The 22,728-nt window shown below is 42.2% G+C and overlaps 1 protein-coding gene across 4 annotated transcripts; it reads right to left on the reverse strand.

Annotated features, from left to right (window-relative positions):
• Positions 1-63: 63 nt before the first annotated feature.
• Positions 64-19,204, reverse strand: ZBED5 (zinc finger BED-type containing 5). Of its 4 annotated transcripts, none has more exons than XM_016206637.2 (3): positions 18,953-19,145; positions 17,229-17,341; positions 13,671-15,966 (listed from the first exon to the last, which is right to left on the reverse strand). In XM_016206637.2, exon 3 carries the CDS (start codon positions 15,823-15,825, stop codon positions 13,747-13,749), a length of 2,079 nt encoding a protein of 692 aa, XP_016062123.1. In that variant the 5' UTR covers positions 15,826-15,966; positions 17,229-17,341; positions 18,953-19,145; the 3' UTR covers positions 13,671-13,746. The 4 variants fall into 4 exon arrangements, 3 of the variants coding, with proteins under 3 accessions (XP_016062123.1, XP_016062122.1, XP_016062124.1); XM_016206636.2 differs by having other exon boundaries at positions 17,229-17,474; XM_016206638.2 differs by having other exon boundaries at positions 17,229-17,290; positions 17,396-19,145.
• Positions 19,205-22,728: the final 3,524 nt, after the last annotated feature.

A 22,728-nucleotide genomic window follows, 5' to 3' on the forward strand; every position in this document is an offset into this window, starting at 1 on the left:
GTGGGCCTGAGGCCGTGTCTCCTGGATTCAGCCCGATCCGCCTGCCTCTCCGCCCCTCCTACCGGTCTCGGTGCCTCTTCAGCTCCCCGGTTGTGTGGCTTCTGTTCAGCCAGATTTCAGGAGTTTCTGAGTGATGGTGGTTCTGTGTTTTAGCTGTAATTTTGATGTGGTTGTGGGAGGCAGCAGGTGCCGCTGTTACCTACGCCGCAATCTTGTTTTTCTCCCCTTTAACTAGTTCTTTTATATAAAAGTTAGATGCAGCATTCTCTCATATTCCTCTGGGGAGAGTCTGTATAAAAATTAAATTTTAAAAATACATGTAAGGTGCTTAGCACAATGCCTGATACCCCACCCAGTATGCACTAAACAAATATTATAATTATTATTTCCAAGAGCCTCCTCTGTTTAGCCTAATAATTGTCTGCTTGTGTGTTAGCCCCTTGCCGATAAGTGTCGCCCTTTCACAGTATTGGTCTTCCTCGGTACCCGGTGGTTTTTGATTTTGTTCCCATCTTGGTATTCCCTGCTCTGTGCGTGGCGCTGTTTCTGTTTATCACGGTTTTCTCTGTGACTGTGAGGAAGGGATACTATGTAATCTCCAACAGGTCATGCCAGTGGCCAATATTCTGGGTGTGAAATCAGGTTTCCTTTCCTGGATGTAGCCACCTGTGGTACTGCCTGGTGGGAAACTGCTCCAAGTTTCCAGAGTCATGTCAGCTTAAGGGCAAATACATTCCAGGATACCCTTGGCCTTGAAGGGTGAGTGGAGGGAGAAGCCAGCCCAGCCGGAGGTTTCAAATTCCATCCCCCAGTTACCCCTTATGGTTGCCCTCAGACGTGCTTTCGCCCATCCTGACCTTCCCAACTCCCTGTGTCCGTTGCCTCTGACCTTGAAATTGGCTCTTGCTCGCCCATCTGATCCCATCTGCCTTCCCACTTTCAGGGAATTCTCAAAATTCCAAATCTGCTGGTAATCTTGGGCTCCAATAATCTTCAATAATCTTGGACTATGCTTTTTTTTTAAAAAAAACCCACCTCTGTACCTAGGTCACCTGGTAAATACAGATTCATGCTTCAAGACTCAAAGTATTTTTTCCTCTTCCTTGATTCATAATTAACCATGTTTTAAAAATGAATTTACATAGCTCCTATGTACACCTTTATTGTTCATTTACAAGTGGCTTTGCCCTCCCCCACTAAACTGTGGATAAATTAATGAAAGGTATGCTTTCCAGGTTATTAGTAACACTAGTGTGTCCACCAGATTATTTTTTAGATGGTCTTGCCGAGAGGTAATGTATATTTTGTATGCTTTTTATTTTATTATTTATTTTTTAGAGAGAGAGGGAGGAAGGGAGGGAGGAGGGGGGGAGAGAGAGATTGAGGTTTGTTGTTCCATTTATCTATGCATTCATCGGTTGATTCTTGTATGTGCTCTGACTGGGGATTGAACCCACAACCTTGGTGTATTGGGACAATGCTTTAACCAACTAAGCTACCTCGCCAGGGCACATTGTGTATGCTTTTTAAAAAATACAAACTCTGATATCACCAAAATTTGTAATTTATAGCATCATGGACCAAGAATGAAAAAGATATAACTTTTGCTATTGTTAGTGGACAGAGGACCTGGACCTGAGTGGGTCGACCTAGGGCCAGCTGGTAGTTTATGTGCAGGAAAGATTTCACAACATGAATCCAGGTGATTGAGAATACATTTGCTAAAGCAATGTATTAGGGGACAGTGAAACATGAAAGGGCTTAGCATAGAAGAAGCAAAAGGAGAGCCCAGGATGAGCTGCTTTAGCTCACTGGGAAGTCAGAGAAAAGGCGGCCTTGGAGACAGGTTCAGGGAGTAGCCTGGGACAAGCTGCTGCTGTCCATTGCTCCCCTGTTGCAAGTCTTGTGGTGACCCTTAGAGTTTAGGAAATGTGTGCCTGTGGGGGAAGAAGGAAAAGGGGAAGGTTCGGGCATGCTCCCCAGAGGAAAGCATGGGAGCTGAGTCCTTTGTCTTGAGGGTTTTTCTCTCTCTCTTGCAGGCAGAAATCTTAGGGGAGGTCTCAGGGGACGATTTCAGCAGAATAGTCATCAGTTTTCCAGGTGTGTCCTTTCAGGGTTGTGGTCTCTACTGATTGGTCAGTGCCAGGGCAGGGAGTCTTTAGTCATTGCAGCTGGTCCTGGTGTCACTTGTCTGGTTTTGCTGCTTTTCTGGGCCTGGGGTTGAAATACAACTGAGGCCTAGATGTTATCTCTAGGGAGGCAAACTTCTGTATCTGGCTATAAATAGCTTGGTCAGTTTTTTCAGCCATCTGTCTCAGTTTTCCTATTCCATTTGTCCTGGCTTACTGGCCTGCCTCATTATCATTAAGAAAATGATTGGGATGAGCAGTGCTAGGAAAAACAATTAGGAAGGAGATGCTTTATTGTAGAGAACAGTTTTTTGGTTTTTTTTAATCCTCAACTAAGGATATGTTTCATTGATTTTGGAGAGAGAGAGAGAAACATCGATGTGAGAGAGAAACATTGATCGGTTGCTTCCTGTACACACCTTAACCAGGGATGGAACCTGCAACTTAGGTATGTGCCCCATTCGGGAATCAAACCCACCACCTTTTTGGCATATGGGAGTATGCTCTGACCAACTCAGCCACCTGGCCAGAGCAAGAACAAACTTTTAACACTAGATTTATTCAAGACAAGTTTATGCTAACTCGACATTATTCCTATGTATTCACTGGGAGAAGAGTAATAGATAAAAACACTGTGGGCTTTGTAGGCAGGCAGATGTGATTTTGAATTTCAGGTTAGCTACTTATTAGCTTTGTAAAACTGGATGAGCAACTTGAACACTCTGAGACTGTTGGAGGCAGCCTTCTAAAATGGCTCACAGTGATCTCTGCCTCCTGGTATTCATACCTTTGTTTAATACCCTCTCCTCCTGAGTGTGGGCTGGATCTAGCTACCCTTTTTTTAAAAAAAATAATCAACAGAAATTTATTTCTGACAGTTCTTTTGGAGGCTGAGAAGTCCAAATCAAGGTGCCAGCAGATTCAGTGTCTGTTGAGAGCCTGCATCCTGGTTTACTAGGGACTTGCTTTTAATGAATTGAACACAAGAAAATTGGTGGGATAACCCTTCCAAAATTAGGTTATAAAAGTTTATGACTTCTCTCTTTACTGGCACTCTCTCACTTGCTCACTTTGATGAAGCCAGCTAGCGTGCTGTAAGCTGCCTCATGGAAGTCAGGTCTATAGCCACTCAGGCAGAGAGGACTAGGTGACCTGGACTTGCTACTGCCATCTGAATCAGGTAGGAAGGTGTCACAGACACAACTTCACTTTCTTTTTAGTCTTGTAGGACTGAGCCCTTAACCTGTGGAATCTGATACCATCTCCAGGTAGACAGTGTCAGAACTGAATTAAATTGTAGGCCACCTGGTCAGTGTCACTTAGAAATGGAGAGTTGCTTGGAGGTGTTGGAAAAAAAATAACACCGGAAAAACAGAAAATAAATTTTACAGATGAAGAAACTGAGGGTCAGAGAACTTAATGGACTTGTCCAATATTCCGCAACTAGAAAATGTCAGACTAGATTCAAACCTAACCTTTCCCCATGCTAATTCGGTACTTACTTAAGGAACAACTATTAGGTGTTAGGCATCATTCTAGGTCCTGAGAACACAGAGGTGGATAAGTCAAGGTCTTTGCTTTCATGGAGCTTATATTCCCTCTTTTACTATAAAATTGGACTTAAGAATTTAAACATTTTATTAATTACATCTTTCCTATGTTTATTCTGGATTAATGTGTTTTTAATATTTCATGACTTGTAAATGCAACATTTACTTTATCATGAACTTTGTCCTAATTTAAGAAAATTTCACTAGCAGTGATGTAATATAAGGCAGAGGCATGGTTATGCGTTTTAGTATTTGACTGGCTAAATACTAGATAAATGCTCCATATGTACTCCAATTATTCACTGATTTTCATTAACAGGATTTGTGTCTTGAACTTTAGGCCTTTGTTTCATAAGCTCTATTCATTTTTTGTGTTTTGGTATAAAGTTTACTTGATGAAAGTCTTTTAACCTTGACAACAAAATTAAGCATAAATAGACTAGGTACAGTTTATTGCTGTTGCACAATTTAAGGAGTGCTGGATTTATTTGGTGCTTGCAGGAACACTGTGAGAACCTAATTAGTAGTCAACTTATTGTGAAATTAGTAAGACTTAGGACTTCAAGCCCACAATAGACTAGAACTCTATATTGTATCTGACTGAACACTGAAGCCTTGAGAATAGCTGCTTTTCTAGAACAAATACACATTTTTACTGTCAAAAAAAATTTGTTTCCAAAGCCTTCCTGAAAAGGGTTGTTGGCTTAGTTTCTGATAACAGTGTGTGGTAGATTTATGGTGCTTTGATATATTACACAGTAGCCCCCTCTTATCTGAGGTTTTACTTTCTGCAGTTTCAGTTACCCACGGTCAACCAGTTCAAAAACATTAAATTTCCCCAACCATCAACATCACCATGGCTCCATGATCCAGGATCACCTGAAGCAGATGCTCCTTCTTCTGATGTATCATCAGGTCAAAACAGCCTAATGCTATGTGACAATGCCTGTATCATTTACCTTACTTCATTTCATCACATAGGCATTTTATCATCGCACATCATCCCAAGAAGGGTGAGTACAGTACAATATGCTGAGTGAGTACATTCACATAACTTTTCCTACAATTTATCATTTAAATTGTTTTACTTTACTATAAATTATAGTTAACCTCTTACTGTGCCAAATTTATAAATTAAACTTTACCATAGGTATGTATGTACAGGAAAAAAGTATATGTAGGGTTCAGTGCTATCTGTGGTTTCAGGTATCCACTGAAGGACTTAAAATGTATCCCCCTTGGTTGGGGGGGAGGGCTACTGTATGTATATTTAATACAAGTTGTGACAGGTTCTTGAAAAGTAATTGCTGTTAACGTAGGTGCATTCTAGAGTGCTTCTTGAAATAGGTGCTTGATTGAGAAAAAAATGGTGAATGAATGTTGCTGAGTGAACCTGGGAGCCTTTTAAGAACTCTAAAAGCATTTGAGGCTTTGACAATATACCATGACATTTTACTTCTTTTAAGAGATGTCTAACCTTTTCATTTATACATGTAGAATAGCAAAAGTAACATTTTGCATTTTTAAAGGTCCTTTTCTAAACGCTGAGTACCTCGTAAGTGTTAAGCAACTCTTCCATAGCTGTAACATGGTTATATAACCTACTGCATAATTGATTGATTAACACCTATGAAGTGCTCTGGAAATGGACATCCACAGTTATTTTAAAAATACTGTTTTAGTAGCATGGAGAAAAGCCTTGGAATAAAATCTTACTCTGTCATTCCAAGCCAACCCAATGTTGTAACATTCAGACCAGAGTTCCCTTTACATATTTTGGCAGTGAGCTAGGGCTACTTCTTTACATGAAGTCTTAAAGTCATCTGGTGGAGGAAGTTGAAAAATTAAGTTAAAAAACAATCGCAACAGTGAAATTTCCAAGCACTAAGTCTCTTTTACTCCTCAACTCACTAAGAATTAAGGGATTCTCTTTCTTGAGGGACAAGGGAAGGGTGGGGAAGAGTTATGGCAGCAAAAAGAACATAGTGGTAGCAGCCACCTTGAAGAGCTACCGGAAGAGGCTTGGAGACTCAACATTCATCCCTTCACTCAATAAAAACATACTGAAACCCAAATCTGGGCATTTTTATAGATCATGGGCCTTTGTTTAATTAATGCACTACATTTCCTCATGACAATGATAACTGCCATTAAATTTTGCATGCTCCCAAATTTAAATGGTTGTGAAATCTGTGCAATAAAACGGTGCCACAAGGAGTCTAATGTGGTGCTATATGGGACGAAAGAGGTCCAATGTATGTTCCCTGCTCTTAAGAATGTAGATGGAGGAGCTTTCAATATATACATTTTTCAAAGTGGAGTCTCAAGCTCTGGGTCTCCTCAGAAGTGATGAAAGCCCTAGTGTCATCCAAACTCTGAGCTCTTAAGAAAGGGTCCTATTTGGATTGATGTTCTATCTGTACTAATTGATCTAAAACACCCTTATAATAGCTCTTCCCTTCATGCCCTCACCCATTTACAAATACCCCTTGGAGGTGGTAATCTAACCCACAACCCCTTCTTCTGCTTGAGACGCACAATGGCTTCCCATTGTATTTGAAATAAAATCCAAACTCCTTATGTTAGCCTCTAACACCCTAAGGAATCTGGTTCCTTCCTCTTTAACAACGTGTTAATCTTTCTATTCCTCAAACATACCAAGCTCTCTTAGGGTGTTCGCCCTTGCCTTCTCTCCATCTGGAATATTCATTCCCCCATCTTTATTAGACTGGCTCCTTATCACTCAGGCTTCAGCTCCAATGTCACTTTCTTGAAGAGACCTTTTCAGATTAATTCAGTTAACACTCTTCATTACTCTGACATTAACCTTTTTTATTTTCTTCATAGCAATTAATAGTTGTCTTTCCCACTAGGATGTAAATTCTTTGAGAGTTATGACACCTTTACTCCATTTTGTTTCCTAGTATTGCTACGGATTTGGTATTTATTTCAGCATGTCAACAGAATTTTAGGAAGGTAGTCAAATCTGGGCATTTAGATCACCACCTTAAACCTGAAGTCCCAGCTTATTTGGGGAAAGGTTTACTTTGCTCAAAGGTATTTGTCAAGAAAGTCATGCTAACTGCGATGTGAGATTCTGCCTTGTCAACATGTAACTCTTCTTAGAAGTTAAAATAATCCTTTAGGGAACTTGTTTATAACTTTGACAGAAAGCAACTTTTAAGATAGAGGACTACTCAAACTATTTCTGGCTGATTATTTCTCCCACAAAGCATATGATTTTATCAAACCTTTAAAAATTCCATCATATTTACCAGGGTCTTTTACAAATTAAAGAAAAAATGAACAGATTTGTTGTCAAGGTTAATTTCTAATTTGAATTATATACCTGATTCATAACTAATCCAGCCAAAGCTACTATGTAAAATCCATATATTATAAAGTTGTTCCACTGAGAGAAATAAATGGCATTTGATGATATCTAATAATGTCAAAATATGTGCTGATTTAGTGTCTGGTCTATAAGATATTACCAGTGACAGTTTTGAATGATAACACTATGGTAGATGGCTGAAAACCAGAAATCAGATCATCTTAGTTGGGATGGCACTTATCATTGCAGTGAAGTTTACCAACAAACTCTATAGTTTTATATTGCTTACTTTTTAGACCACTATATTAGATGACTTTGCCTATGGTAACAGAAAACCCAATATAAAGTGTTGTAAACATAAGGGGCAGTTATTGGCCTAGGTTACAAAAAAATTACAGGCGGAATAGTGACAAGTGTGGTTCAATCAGGGCTCTGGTTTCATTTCTAATCTTTTGGCTCTGTCCCCTTCTACATGTTGGCTTTATCCCCATGCTGGTAGCTAGAGAGCTGCTGCAAGTCCAGGCCTCTCAACTACCTAGGACATTTATTTCTTCCTGAAGAGTAAGGAAACACTTTTCTCAAAGCTCCTATAATACTGCCCTTGCTTTTCATTAGCCTGTATTGGGTCATATGCTATTCCTGGACCAGTTCCTGTGGCTAGAGTAATACTATGTCTTAATAGGCTTAGATCCAAGTTCCTGAACAATTTTTTTAAGGGCAATGGCATTACACTCACCAGTGTTTTTCAAATGGTGTTAGATCACATAACCCAAGAATGGATCCTAAAATTAATCACTGGATCCTAATCATTTTTAAATAGATTTGAGATTGCATTGCACATATGAAGGGTTAGTACTGTTTTATGAAACTTTGGTGTTCTCACATACACCGTACACACCTAGATTATAATGTAAAATCTGTTTCTTAATGTGAATTGGAGTGAAAAAAAGTTTGAAAGCTACTAGCTTACGACAAAATTCCCAAAGCTGGAGTAAGGCTAGCTTTTGCTGAAGTACGTGGAAGAATGAATGCTTGAAAGAAATTGAGGGTATCGTTTGGGAGAGGAAAATAGATACTGGGGACATAGCAATTTCCACTGCAGCCTGCCTGACACTATTCTTTAATCTACACTGGATTTCAATATAGTCACAAACATATTTTAGTTTTTCCAATGTTTTCTAAATGTCAAAGTACACCTCCCTTCTGAAAAAGCACTTCATTCCTTCCATCCCAAGTATTTTCATGACGATACAATTTATACATCTTATAATTTGGTTGGTGGATTCATTGAAAAAGCTTGGCTTCTGAGAAAACCACGTACTTCAAATAACTGAGCACATCTTATCATCGCGCTAGCCTTTATTTAGGTTTAGATTTTGATCTTATTTGACAAGAACTTTAGGGCTCATTCTAGTTCAGCCCCTTTCATTTAATAAAAGAAACTAAAGTCAAGAGAGGATGAACTTATCTAAGGCAGTTAATTAGTTGCAGAACAAAAGTCTCTTGATACCTGTTTCGGAATTCTTTCCATTGTACTAATTAACAGTGCAGTTAGCAACTTGAAAAGATGAAAATAACAAACATGCTAAGTTTCAGAGGCACCTAGATTTGCATAAATGATGGAGTTTTTCAAGAGTTGTAAGTGAATTATATTTTGGGGAGTTAAGTTGCATTTTTAAGGCAACAGGGGGGCTTATTAAAGAAATGCTTTTGAAGTCTTTGAAAGGCAAAGAAAAACTACTGACTTACCTGTTTTAGTGAGGCTAGGGATTTTAAAGCTAATTTTCATAATGTTATAGTATGAACTATATTTCACATTAATACTTCACCCTTTAAGCTAGGGAATTCAATTCACTGAGCACTTTTTGTATCAGAAGTTTGCTAAGTTATGTGAATGATCCAAAAGAAGTCTTAGCTATAAGAGTACAATCTATATATTTAAGTATGTATGGTGGTAGCACAAGATTGACATAGGAAATAATCTTCATTAAGAACTCAATACAATTTCAAATACTAGAAATACAGGGATTAAAAGTGGGAAAGTCCTTTTGGGTTGGGCACATTAGGGAAACTTTACTGTTTCATGCACAGGCAGGAAGGGCAGCTGTCATTTGAGGGTGCCATGAGAATGTTATTTAGAATATTATAAAACAGGTGAGCAGCTGGCATCAAGAACCAAGTTGAGATTGAAGAGATATAGGAGCAGATAGCAGTGTCTCAGTCAATAGACTTGAGTTTAAATGCAGGAATCTGGACTCTCAGAGGATGTGAGGGGGAAAATTGTAAAGCACAAGAGGTTTTAACTATCTTTAGAGGCTGACATCACGGACAGATGGCCCACCTGGGCTCAGGTTCAGCAATCACATAAGGGGTCCAGTTATCAGACTTGAGGTTATCAGCCAGATGTGGACATATGGCATTATACATGCTTCTCAAACTAGGGTAGATTTAATTCTGGGATTAGCTGACAAAATATATGTTATGATGAATCTTTTTGGAAAATTAATTTTACTTGATGGCAATTTAATCTCTATATTTTACATATTTTTATTTATTTTTAAAATATATATTGTTGAAAGTATTACAGGTGTCCCATTTTTTCCCCTCCAATTGACCCCCTCCACCTCGCTTTCATCCCCTCCCCAGGCCTTCACCCCATCATTGTCTGTGTCCATGGGTTATGCATATATGCATATAACTTCTTTGGTTAATCTCTTCCCACCCTCCACTCCCCTTCCCTCTGAAATATGATCATCTGTTACATGCGTCAAAGTCTCTGGATCTATTTAGTTCATCAGATTCTTTTGTTCATTAGCTTCTTGTTAAAGAAGACCCTTCTACATTTCCTGTAGTGCTGGTTTGGTGGTGATGAACTCCTTTAGCTTTTCCTTCTCTGAGAAGCTCTTTATCTGACCTTTAATTCTAAATGATAGCTTTGCTGGGTAGAGTAATCTTGGTTGTAGTTCCATGTTTTTCATCACTTTGAATATTTCTTGCGACTCCCTTCTGGCCTGCAAAGTTTCTGTTGAGAAATCAGCTGACAGTCATATGGGTGCTCCCTTGTAGGTAACTAACTGCTTTTCTCTTACTGCTTTTAAGATTCTCTCTTTGTCTTTAACCTTTGGCGTTTTAATTATGATGTGTCTTACTGTGAGCCTCTTTGGGTTCCTCTTGTTTGGGACCCTCTGTGCTTCCTGGACTTGTAAGTCTATTTCTTCCCCCAGGTAGGGGAAGTTTTCTGTCATTATTTTTTCAAATAGGTTTTCAATTTCTTGCTCTCTTTCCTCTCCTTCTGGCATCCCAGTAATACAAATGTTGGGCCTCTTGAAGTTGTCCCAGAGGCTCCTTATGCTATCTTCATGTTTCTGGATTCTTTTTTCTTTTTGCTCTTCTGGTTGGGTGTTTTTTGTTTCCTCATGTTCAGCATCCTCTACTCTACTGTTTATTCCCTGTAAATTATTCTTCATTTCTGTTCTTTCCTTTATAACATGTTTCTTTGCCTCTGCATTTTGGCTGCTTCCAGGTGTTTGTTTCTTATGTATTAGGTAGAGCTGCTATGTCTCCTGGAATTTGTAGAGTGGCTTTGTGACATAGGTGTCCTGTAGGGTCCAGTGGCTCAGCCTCCCCAGTCACCTGAGCTGGGCCTTCTAGGTGCTCCCGTGTGCATTGTCCTGTTGTAGTTGAGCCCTGGTTGCTGTTGGTGCAACTGACCCCCAGACCAATCAGCTGTGAGGACCAGCTGCAACTACAGCCAGAGAGCTGCTGTGCTGGAGACACCCCTATGGAGCAGAATTTTCTTCAGTGGCGCTTTGGTGTTCACCAAGTGCACCCCTTGAGTGTGTTACTTGTAGATGTGGTAGGGTTGTAATCCATTGTGGTCGAGTCTGACCACCAGGTGCACTGTCACTGAGGCCTCCCGGGAGGTGCAAAGTCAGCCTGTGCCAGTGCCTTGCCCAGGGACACCCAGCCTGAGCTTCAAAGCAATCCGTAGATGGCTGCTACTTGTACTGGGCTTGGAGGTGTCCAGGAGAGGCTAAGCTATGAGCCAGTGCAGGCTGCCACTAGTGCCAGGCTGGGGCCACTTATCAAGATGTATGGGACACGCTGCTGCTTGTTTGAGAGATTTTAGGAAAGCATAAAGCTCGAGAGGCCAGAGAAAATCCCTGGAAATGGCCTGAATGAGCTTGCCGTAGGGAGGGGTCGGGCCTCTGGGAATCTCGGGGCGGGGACAAAGGTATGAGTCAGGGGCTGGCGACTCAAACATGGCACCTGCCTGCTGGCTGTGTGTGGGGAGGACTCACCAAAGGAGCAATGGCCTCTGCCAGCTCCTCTGCCTGGGAGAAACCCGCCCCTATTTTAGGCAGGTTAGTTGCTCCCCGGGTGTCCCAGGTCCATTCAAGCTGCTGCCCGGCGCTGGGCTCAGAGGGAGCGCATCCAAGTGAGTACGAGTGCGGGCCCTTTAAGAGCTGCTGGGGCTCCCGCAGCCTCCACGACTCTCAAACAGTCCCCGCTGGTTTCACAGCCTGGAGTTGTGGGGATGTCTCTTCCCGGCCCTGGAGCCCTGGGCTGGGGACCTGTTGTGGGGCTGGGACCCCTCACTCCTCCTGGAACCCCCCACCGCTGAATTTCCCTCCTAGGTTTAAACTGTGGCACTGGGTGTGGGCCCGCAGCCGGATCTCTCTGATTCAGCCCAAATCCGCCTGCGTCTCTGCCCCTCCTACTGGTTTTGGTGCTCCTTCAGCTCCCTGGTTGTAGGGATTCTGTGCAGCCAGATTTCAGGAGGCTCTGAGTGATGGTGGTTCTGTGTTTTAGTTGTAATTTTGATGTGGTTGCAGGAGGCGGCGAGTGCAGCTGTTACCTATGCTGCCACCTTGTTTCCTCTCCTTTTTTACATATTTTAAAAATAAGCAGTCATACTTCGAAATAGCTAAATTTAGATGAATCTAGAGAAAAATAACACAATTCCAAAGAAATGCTCAGACTTTAGTAGGATGTTTTATCTATACTTCCAAGTCACTATTTGATGCTATCACAAAAATCTGAAAGGCAGTAACTGCAAAATGTACTCTTTGGAAAAGACCCATTTTAAACTAAGTTCTGGCATTTATTGTGTGACTGTGCCAAATTCAAAATTGCCTAATCCTTTAGGATTGTTGTAAAGACTATAGATAACATACAAGTGCCTAGTAAGGTACCTGACAGATAAACAGGTGCTTAATAATGTGATGGGGAAAAGCATAGGCTAGAGATGGTTAATCTTGCTTCCACAGATTTACTCAGGTCCCATGGCCTGGAGGGCTATTTTCACAGAGAATAAAAACTCAGGACTGGAAGTGTGAGTGTGGAGTGGAGTTCAACTGGGACATAGTTGGATATGGCAGGAACTAGTACATGTTGCTTATCCCTAATTACCCACCGTTGGAAGTTTTTTGTACATCCTCATTTAATCTGAATAACAACCCTTCAGAGAAGACATAATTATTTTACAGAAGGAATAACTGCAGTTCAGGAAGGCTCAATCGCTCATTAAATAGCTAGTCGAGTAGTGGAGCAGGTGTCTAAATCTAGTGATTCTACCACATTCTCCTTTGTGAGGGGAGGTACTACTATTCCCCAAATGGGAGACAGGTTTGAATAAATGAGATTAAATAAGTAATGGCTATCTGCAGTGGCTCTTGATTAGCACTGAGATGGTGATCTGCACTGTGTGGTGTGATATGGAAAGAGAAGCCTACAGACAGGAATGTGAGTCAAATATTTCATAGTATTCTAAGAGTTGAGAGGTTTAGAGTCTAATTAACTTCAAGTATAGTAGTCTCATTAATTTAGACTACAGTGTATGGAATTTGCAGTAATGTATATAGGAACTGAGAAACAAAGAAGATATTTGAAAGTGTTCTTCATACTTCCTCTCCTCTTCCCCAAAAGTTCAGCTTGAATCAGAGCTACGACATTCTTAGTGACTTCTGCCTAACTTCACGGAATTCTAGGTATTAGAATAACTGAGCTAAAATCATAAAGGGTAGAATTCTGTAAACATGCAGAATATACACATATAACCCACCACACCCCATTCCATTTTTGTTGTTGACCTTCAACATTTCTTCCTTTATTGAGCATCACTTCAGGAGGTCCTTTTGCCAATATTAGGGAGACAGAGCTGGATAAGACCCTGTAAGAGCTCAGTCCAACTGGGAATCATGAGACTACCAAGCTGTCACAGTTGAGACAGACATAAAAAATAAGGCCAAAATAGAAAAAGATACAGAGAATTAAAGTATCTATGATAAATTAAGTCAATGTGTTAGAAAAGCAAACAGGAATTTGTCAGGAAGACGAGGAAGGATAAGTTTTTGAGACCCCCAAAACATGAAACAATGTGATGTTAGGGAAGGGCAAGAAATTCCATGTGATTGGCTAGCTACAGGATAGGCATGGCTTGAAAGATTGGTAGGGATTAGATCCTAAAGAGGTACGTTATGCTAAGGAATTAGGGGCTTTATCTTGTGAATCAAGATAAAGTTATGACCATGGAACCCTCTGAAATTATGATGTGAAGAAATACCAGTAATAACACGTTTAAGTTTTTGATTCTCTAGTTTCCTTAAAATCTAAGAAATATAAAAAACCTGAATAATTTTACTTAAAATCCCAAAATGCCAGAGATAAAGTAAATCATCTTTTATTTTCATCTTATATTTGGTTATCACGAGACATGCAAAACCCTTCAATTTTAATGAGAACAGTGTTTTTGTGTCTTTTTATCACATATCCGCTTAATATTAGGTGTAATGTTGCTAAGTCGGATCCGCATATGAGGTGCAGCATCAAGCCTTTTCCTGTATTTCGTTTTTGTTGCAGCATAGTACGAAAATCCTGTTTCACACAGGTGCATTGTAGCAAAAGGAAGAAGTACACGAACTGCACGCCTTGCAATGCTTGGGTACTCTTGTATTAGGCTACTCCAAAAATCATTCAGGGAAAGTTCACTGAAATTTTGTTTTACTTGAGAATCAGATGTTAAATCAATCAAGCTCTCATAGTCCCGTGCTACTAACGAGGCTGGTTTAACAGTAACTGTAAATGGATTTCTAACCCAAGCATTATTGTCATTTGTTACCGGAAAATGTTTTAACAGAGTAGAGCGCAAACCCCTTAGGTGCTGAACAATGGCAACGCAAATATCTTTATCAACTGTAGAATTAATTTCAGTCAAAAAGTCACTGAGTGTAGGAAAACAATCAAAGTTTCCTTCTTCTACAGATGAGGCCCAAAATGCCAATTTTCTTAACAATGATGACATTTTATCAAATACTGTAAAAACTGTCACATTTTTTCCTTGCATTGACAGATTAACCTCATTTAATTTAGTAAAAATATCTGCAAGATATGCAAGTCTTAGCAGCCAAGATAAATTTGTTAAACAATCAGATAGCTGAAAAGCAGAATCCATGAACACCAATAGTTCTCGACGAAGCTCAAAAAGTCTTACAAGGACTTTACCTCGGGAAAGCCACCTCACCTCTGTATTTAGAAGAAGTGCCGTGTGCTGGGCACCCATTTCTTCACATAAAATTTTTAGTAGTCTCGATTGATGTGGTCGAGCTTTAATGTAATTGATGATTTGTACTGCCTGATCTAACACATTTTTCAGAGATGTAGGCATTATTTTAACTGCTAGTGCATGTCTATATAATAGGCAGTGACTACTGGTACTTTCGGGAGCGACATACTTTATCAAGGTGACAGCCTCAGCAATTTTCCCATCCATTGCCCTAGAAGCATCACTACAAACATCAACACATTTTTCCCATTCAATTTCATGTTTCTGCATAAAACTGTTGATGCAGTTGAATATTTCTTTACCAGTAGCATTACTTTGCAAAGATTCACATAAGAGTAGGTCTTCCTCAATAGACTTATTAAACCGGTAACGAACAAACACAAGCAGCACGGCAAGTCCTGAAACATCAGCTGATTCATCTAGTTGCAGTGAAAACCCATCACAAATTTTCAGTCTACAAACAAGCTCTTCTTCAATATCAGCAGCTAGATCCTTAATTCGACGTGCAATGGTACTGTTCGATAGTTGCACTGCATCTATTTTTTTACTGTATTGTTCATCAAACATCCGCATCACGACATCTTTTGCACAAGGTTTGATAAGTAATTCTCCAACAGTATGAGCCTCTCCACTCAGGGCTATATGGTAACTTACATTGTATGATGCCTCTGTAGCACTTTCATTATCTGTATTGACAATTTTAGGTGGTGGGGGTTTATTATTTTCAGGTGAATCAAGATGTTGCTTGAAAAAGCTTATGTCTTTGTCTTTATATGCAGCATGTTTAGTTTCCAAGTGTCTTCGAAGCTTACTAGGGGCCAAAGAGCTATTTGATAAAATTTTCTTACATAACACACACTGAGCATGAGGTGCATCTCTATTTCCAAAGTAAGTAAATCCAAAAGACAAATAACTTTCATCATATTTTCTTCTTTTTGGTTTCTTACTAAATGTTATTTTGTTGGAATTGGACATAAACTGGACCCTGGAAAGCTCATCTTCTGATTTTTTAGAAACTGATGGCTGCAACTGTTCATCTTCACTTTGTAATATTCCAACTTTTTGATCATTTGATTCAGAGACAATTTGATAAAATGATTCTACTTCTTGTTTAAGACTTCCTTGTTTTGGCAATAGATCCATAGGCAATGTATTTGTGGTACAAAACATGGTTAGTTTAGAATAAACATTGAGTATCACAAATTTGTTGAAATTATAAGACAGGATACATAGAAGACGAGCAATCATCAAAGAGATGATATATAGCAACACATCAGTTAATTTGTAAATGCTGCCTATGCATCAATGCGCAGATGGAACATCACACGTTCGTCTATCAGGTGATCTCTCATGCGATTTCCTGGTGCTCTCAGGTATGGCACACCTTTTCTTAAAGGTAGATTATCACATAAAAATAAAAGCTATAGAAATGAGTTTAGTAGTCTTAAACTTATATTTTAAGACAAACTATTAAAAAAAACCTATTGTTAGCATTGACCTTTTTTCTCAGAACACTTATTAACTTAGAGAATATTAATATTCTACAAAACACAATTTGGGAACTATTGGGTTAAGAAATAAAGAGTTGATAAGCATGTTTATAAAGGAACTTGAAGAATATGTCCCATGGCAGGGGTTGGCAAACTTTTTCTATAAAGGGCCATATAATATTTTTGACTATATGAGCCATATGGTCTCTGTTGCAACTCCTCAATTCTGTAGTTTTAGCATGGCAGAAGCCATAGAAAATAGGTAAAAAAAAAAAAAAAAAATGGGCACAGCTGTGCTTCAGTAAATCTCTATTTACAAAAACAGCCGTAGGGCATAATTTACCAACCCCTTCTCATGGTATCTTGGAATCTCCTTTAGCTTTCTCATGCCTATTGCGATTAGACACATTCACTGTTGACACTGCAGTGGTAGCTCAGTTTTTGAACATAATCCGTTCCAGAAGGCCGTTCGAGTTCTGAAACGTTTGAAAACCGAGGGATCAAAAGCTGACAGCTAGGTCTCAGGATCTTGCACTCAGCGGAAGCTGTGTGGCATGTTCAACTTCCGGGGTGTGTTCGAAAACCGAAGCACTTCTGGGTTTATGGTGTTCGTAAACTGAAATGTTAGTCAACAGAGATATTCAAAAACCGAGGCACCACTGTATTATATATCTGAAAGCTCCTTTCAGGGCTAGGTACTAACGATCTGTATTAAAAATACACAAACAGTTCAAGTTTTGCAAGACACAGAATTTTGGTGTATCCTAAATACTGTGTGTTGGTTGACATCACAAAATAAACTGTGGACCAAAAGTTAGCTACTATTTCTCTGAACTTAAAATTAAGACTCATTCAAACTAATGTACATTTTACTGATTACTCTGCATTCCATTATACTATAGATGAAAACTATAACCAAGACCTAAAGAAAATATAAACTCTAATTTTAATAGGTTTATTCCTAGGAAGGGGAACACAAATCTTAGGACCTCTAAAGAATACTACTAGCTTTACAAGTTAAGATATAGGAACTTAGTGTCTATCCAGATACAGCTACTTTTGATTTAAACTTTATGACTTGGCTACACAGTAAGCTTTGTATTCTCATGTTAGATCTTGAATCAAAATGTTTTTCCTATTAATAACTAGAGGGTAAGATACCTGAAATGAGGAGTACTCCCTTCTGGAATCACTCTCCACCTTGGCAGCTTGCAATGAAGACTCTTCAAAAGAATAAAATTAAGGGATGGGGTGGAAGGGGAGTAACCAATAGCCTAGAATGAGAAAAATTAAAATTAGACACTACAAAAGCAGCACTAACTACATACCTCTAAGTTGACCATCCAATACAACTTATTTTAGATCCAGGTAGTGCAAATGATTCTTCACTGCAATGCAGATCTTGGACTGAAACAGAAGATGCCTAACATAGTAAATATGCTAGTATTTTTATCCTGTTTAATACCCTAGTAATTTCACTGTTCTGACACTGACTTCATCGAAACACATTAAAAACTTTCAAAAACTAAGCCTAACTTTTAATAGTACAACCATACCTTGTTTCTAAAACTAAGCACTGAAAGTAATCTAAAATCGAAGCAGTCGATACATAGAAGTGTTACATGAAATATGCCTTTTTGCTATAACCATTTTTGTCCCCTCAATAACCAATCCCCAAGGTTACTGATGCATACTGAGTGGCCACTGTTTACAGTGTGCCAGTAACTGCCAAATCCCTTATAGATGAGCTCAATTAACCCTTAAAGCAAACCTGAGAGTCAGGGATTATCAATAACTCCACTTGAGACATGAACAAATAGACAACAGAGAAGTCAAGTCACGTGCTTCATTAACACACCTTTTAAGTGAAGAACTTAGAACCCCAAAAGTGGGACTGCAGAGCCCACATGCCTAGCCATTATTGTGTGTCCCTGAATACTCAATTTCCTAAGCACTAAAATATCTGGTACCAGGAGACGGATGGTGCAGGGATAAACGGGTTACAACTGCCAGAAAGTCGAGGATCTCAAACTGACAGGAGGAGAAACGCGTACTTCTGCATTATCGGGAGCAAAACTGCAGGGCATTCCCTCTCCACAGTTCCGACTGGGACTTGGCGAGAGCGCTTCCCGGCGCCGCTGGTGGGCCTGAAAGATGAGGCGCCCTCCCGCGCAGCCAGGGCACGCGGAGCGGGAAGCCTGTTTCCAGGAAAGGGGGCCTCAACCTCACCTCTTTAGAGGTGCTTCCCCCAGGCTCTCGAGGGCAAAGTCTGGACTCCCTAGAGAGCAAAGTTTCTATTTCACTCCCTGAAAGGGGGGCGGGGGCGAGGGAGGGGCGGCGGCTCCCTCGTTTTCTGTTTCTTCCGGTTAAACGGAAATGTAGCGCCCTCCCTCCACCCCCCGCGGGCGTTTCCAGCTGCGAACAATACCCTCGGGGCAGGAGGGCGGGGAGGAGCGCAGTCCTTTCGGGAAGCCTAGGCGGGACGCGGGTAGGGCACCCCTTCCAGCACCTAAATGCTTCTAGCAACGGCCACCTCGATGTGTGGCCTAGGACAGCCATCCCTCAGCTCCTTGTCTCTGGGGGGCGATGCCCGCAGACCGCCGCATCTGGGGGCGCTTCCTGTCGGAGCCCACCCTCGCCTACACAGCTCCTCTCGCGCGTCCCCGGACGGCCGCCTCGGCTAACCACCACAGGTACACGCCTCAGCACCCAACACGATCTTTCTACTTCGTCTCCACCAGTGATGGAGAGAACGGTCTACGGCGGCTGGGCTGCCAAGCAGCGCCGCGGTCCCCAGCTGAGCCCGCGGCCGCCATTTTAGACAGCTCCAGGCAGCGGCCATTTCAAGCGCGCCACTCAGCCGCCGCGGCCGCTCCGGTCCTCACCTTCACCGAGGCCTGAACGGGGTCAAGAGCCAGTCGTCGCAGACTGGGGTGAGGAGGGAGGGCAGGGAAATGAAAAATAAAACAGGAAAGAAGGGTTCGGGGACAGGGTGATGCTCTCAGTTCAGGGGTGTCGCCTATGCCACCTCCACAGAGCTCCGATTCGCGGCTGGCGCGGTCGCTCTTCTGAAGATAAATTTAGCACCCTGGAGCACCCGAAATTGCAGTCTCCGCGAGCGACTCCTCCGCTGCCCAATCAGCGCCAGAGTCGCTCCCCGCCACCAATCCGCGCTGAGAAGGGGGCGGGACCAAAGGAGAGGCCCCGGCGCTGTTGGGCGTGGCCTGCCGCGGCCGGGCTCTGGGCTCGCGGGAGCTGTGAGGCCAGGTGCGGTCGGACGGGGGGCGATTGTTCTCAAACTTCCCTGCGCCGAGGCGTCGGGACCCTGCTTAGCATGCAGATGCCTGGGCGCCACCGGACAGTCTAACCCTGCAGCCGGACTGGACTCGAGAGCTCTGCGCGCTCTGAGGCTCCGGCGGCCCGCCCGGGCGGCGGTGACCCGAGCGGACCCCAGTCCCGAGAAGGCGCGCGCGGACGAGCGGAGCGCCGCCGGCTCTCGCGGCCTCTTTGTTCTCCGGGCCCCACCCCGGCCCACGTAGGGCCGCCACCGCCTCTTTTCTCCGTTTTCCCACTGGAATCCGGGCAGAAAACGCCCCCTCCCGCCCCCGCCCCTCCCCGACGCGGGCGAGCCCGGGGTCCTAGCGGGCCCCGGCCGAGAGCTGAGCCTGACGCTCTTCGGGGCGCTCCTCCCGCCAGAGCTCTGGGGTGGAAACCCCAACTGGGCGCACAGGGGCGCCCCGTCGGACTCGGCCGGCATCGCGGCGTCTCCGCAGCGCCCGCCGCCCGGCCCGGCTCCCGTCCCCCCGCAGCCCGCCCCGGGACTCCGCCCGGCTCCCGTCCCCCCGCAGCCCCGGGCGCAGGGCCCCCCGCCCCGAACCCCGCCCGGCTCCCGTCCCCCCGCAGCCCCGGGCGCAGGGCCCCCCGCCCCGAACCCCGCCCGGCTCGCGGGCTTTGGGCGAATGTAAACCTTAAAGCGTAGCCCTCCGCCCCCTCTTTTTAAGAACGACGCAGCAAAAGCCTGCGGGTTGTGTCTTTCATCGTGTGAGATCCGACCTGGAGTGGGCTTTTCCAAGCTGGCACTTTGAAGCATTTACCCCTCTTCGAGGGGATTGTTAAAGTGCATTCTACTAAACAGCAGGTCCCATTGTCCGCGGATTTTAGCTTTTCGAGGCCCCGTAGAAGTAGCTGGATGAAAACTGGATCCTGTTTCCAGGCACAGCACCAACGACAGAAAGTACCCGACTTGCGGTCAAAAGCCAGGGCAGCTTTTGTTTTCCTTAAGTATGCTTCTTCGATATGTGAATAAATTTCACACGCATTGAAAAAAGCTTACCCCTTAATTTAACACAGTTGCCCGGACGCTGCATAGGTGATTTCCTAGGACTGATAATAGAAGCCAACATTTGGTTCTAAATTTTTTAAGGCCATCTCAACATCTTCAGATCTTCGCCCTATGTTAGACTTTACGTATGTCTTCATTATTATTTTAAAATTATTCCTATTAAGTCAGTTTCATTTACACTTTAACCACAAAGGTGGAAATCATTTTGGGAAGAGGTGCAGCTTTACTTGAAGAACAAAGAATTTCATTTTCTAATTGCAGGAGTTGTCTAGCTTCATAATAATGTTGGAATAATAACCCATAATTTCATGTTTTATATTTCAAAAAAACCCTTTTACATATGTCCCCAATTTAATCTTCACACATCTTGTTTACATCTTCATGAATTGGGAGAATCCAAAATATTCAACTGATAGCAAGTTCAACTAAAGTCAAATCAAAATTTAACCTAGGTCCTGAAATCTGAAGTCTGATGATTAAGGGGCTTGAAACGTAATAATTTTTTCTGTAATTGCTGTCAATAAATTATACAGACTGTTGGTTGCTGAAATAGATGAGAAAATATGTAGACAATGTAGAACTCAGGTCAATAATGATAATACTGTAACTAGCATTGATACAAAGTCTGGGCCAGGGACTGTTCTACACACTTTAAAAAACCCCACACTTTTATTAATTTTTAGAGAGAGGAAGGGAGAGAGAGAAATATTGATGTGAGAGCAAAGCATAGATCTGCTGCCTCCTGCAGGATCGAGCCTGCAACTTGGGTATGTGCCTTGGCTCACAGGATGACACCCAGCGGAGTCACACAGATCAGGGCTGTTCCACACACTTTTTAATGTAATAGCGCATTTACTCTTCACAACAACCCTATCAGATAATTATCCCTATTTTACAGATAAGGAAATTGAGCACAGATTGGTAGATAACTTGCCCAGGTTCCCAAAACTAGTTGGTGACAGAGCCTACCTAGATTAGGGGCAGTGCTGGTTGTGGGAACTGCAAGCCATGTGCGTCTTGGTGGGGTTTGTGCGTGCAAACTTAGGTAGCAAACTGTTGTGGATAAGACTACAACAATATTTTGGCTAAGCAGGTAGGCCATTAAAAAGGAGCTCAGTTTATTACCTGGGGTTCAGGTAAAATCATCACTGGAAGTAGTGACAAGAATTTCGACTGATATTCCACATTTGCAGCCGCAGTTGCTATAGGAGGTCCGAGATGGTAATTTTGCTCATGTTGGTTGCATGAGTTCATTTGGTTCGAAGTTAGGTTTGCCAGAGGCAGATGATGAGACAAGGAGCTCTGGAGCTAGTGTTGCAGGTCAGAGCATCCCCCCCCCGCCGCCCCTCCCCCGCCCTTTACCGTCCTCGCGTTAGTGGTTCGCACGCGTGGGCCCTGGGAGGGCCGGACTGCAGCCCAGGCAGACCCTGAGTGAGCGGAGAGCTGGAGGCCACCTGCAGCTCCCACGAGGGCCCTGAGCAGGGCAGCAAGCCCTTTCTTAAAGGATCTGAGTGGCCCATCCCCATGTCTGCCACAACGGGTACCTTTTAATGCGAAGGTAGGAAATTAGTAGGGTTTTAATTTCTGCGAAAGTTGTCATGATTATGGTGGTGTGTGCTTTGTCATGTTTTAAGATGTGTGAAACATGTAAGAGAATTCTGTGATCACATATATGAGATTGACTTACTGGTATTAGATTTACCAGAGTTACATAAGTGCTTATAAAGATTTCACTGGCTAGATGTTAGCTATATTACAATTGTTGCTGTAATTTAAAATATCTAAGAAAATTTGATTAGTTGAGTATGCAAATTATGTTAAATATTTATAAAGTATTTGGTCTGTTAAGCTTGTGAATTAGTTATATCATAGAGAATAAGTGACAGTGTCCATATTTTTATGCAAAGATTACAAGATTTTTAAATAGACCAACAAGATTTATAAATTGAGCTTAAAGGCAAGAAATACAAGTTTACAACGTTAACATATTTCGCCTATTAACAAACTAGCATGTCAATTACCAGTTTTTGTTGTAGCTTTTATTCACTCCAGGGCTTTCACTGTTCCCTTTATGTTCGCTGATCCTCAAAAATGTAACAAGAGCCCTGACTTCCCACTTGAATCAGTTCTAGATTTTCCAGTCTGTAGACTTTCTATTTGAATATATACTAACAGCTCAGATTCGGCATGTTCAAAACTTTTAATTTTCTACCAGTACTTGGGCTTTCTCAACGACTTCATTTTTGCGGAAGATTGTTTTTTTACTATCCCAAACTAGAAACGTGGCGCCCATAGTCCCTCTTGACTCTCCTTCTATTC

Source organism: Miniopterus natalensis, chromosome 11 (genome assembly GCF_054644295.1).
Source record: "Miniopterus natalensis isolate mMinNat1 chromosome 11, mMinNat1.hap1, whole genome shotgun sequence".
In the NCBI taxonomy this organism is placed as follows: Eukaryota; Metazoa; Chordata; class Mammalia; order Chiroptera; family Miniopteridae; genus Miniopterus; species Miniopterus natalensis.

What these genes read in the sequence shown, in the direction of transcription:
- ZBED5 (XM_016206637.2), bottom strand. Translation starts at nt 15,825, where the DNA reads ATGATTGCTCGTCTTCTATGTATCCTGTCTTATAATTTCAACAAATTT.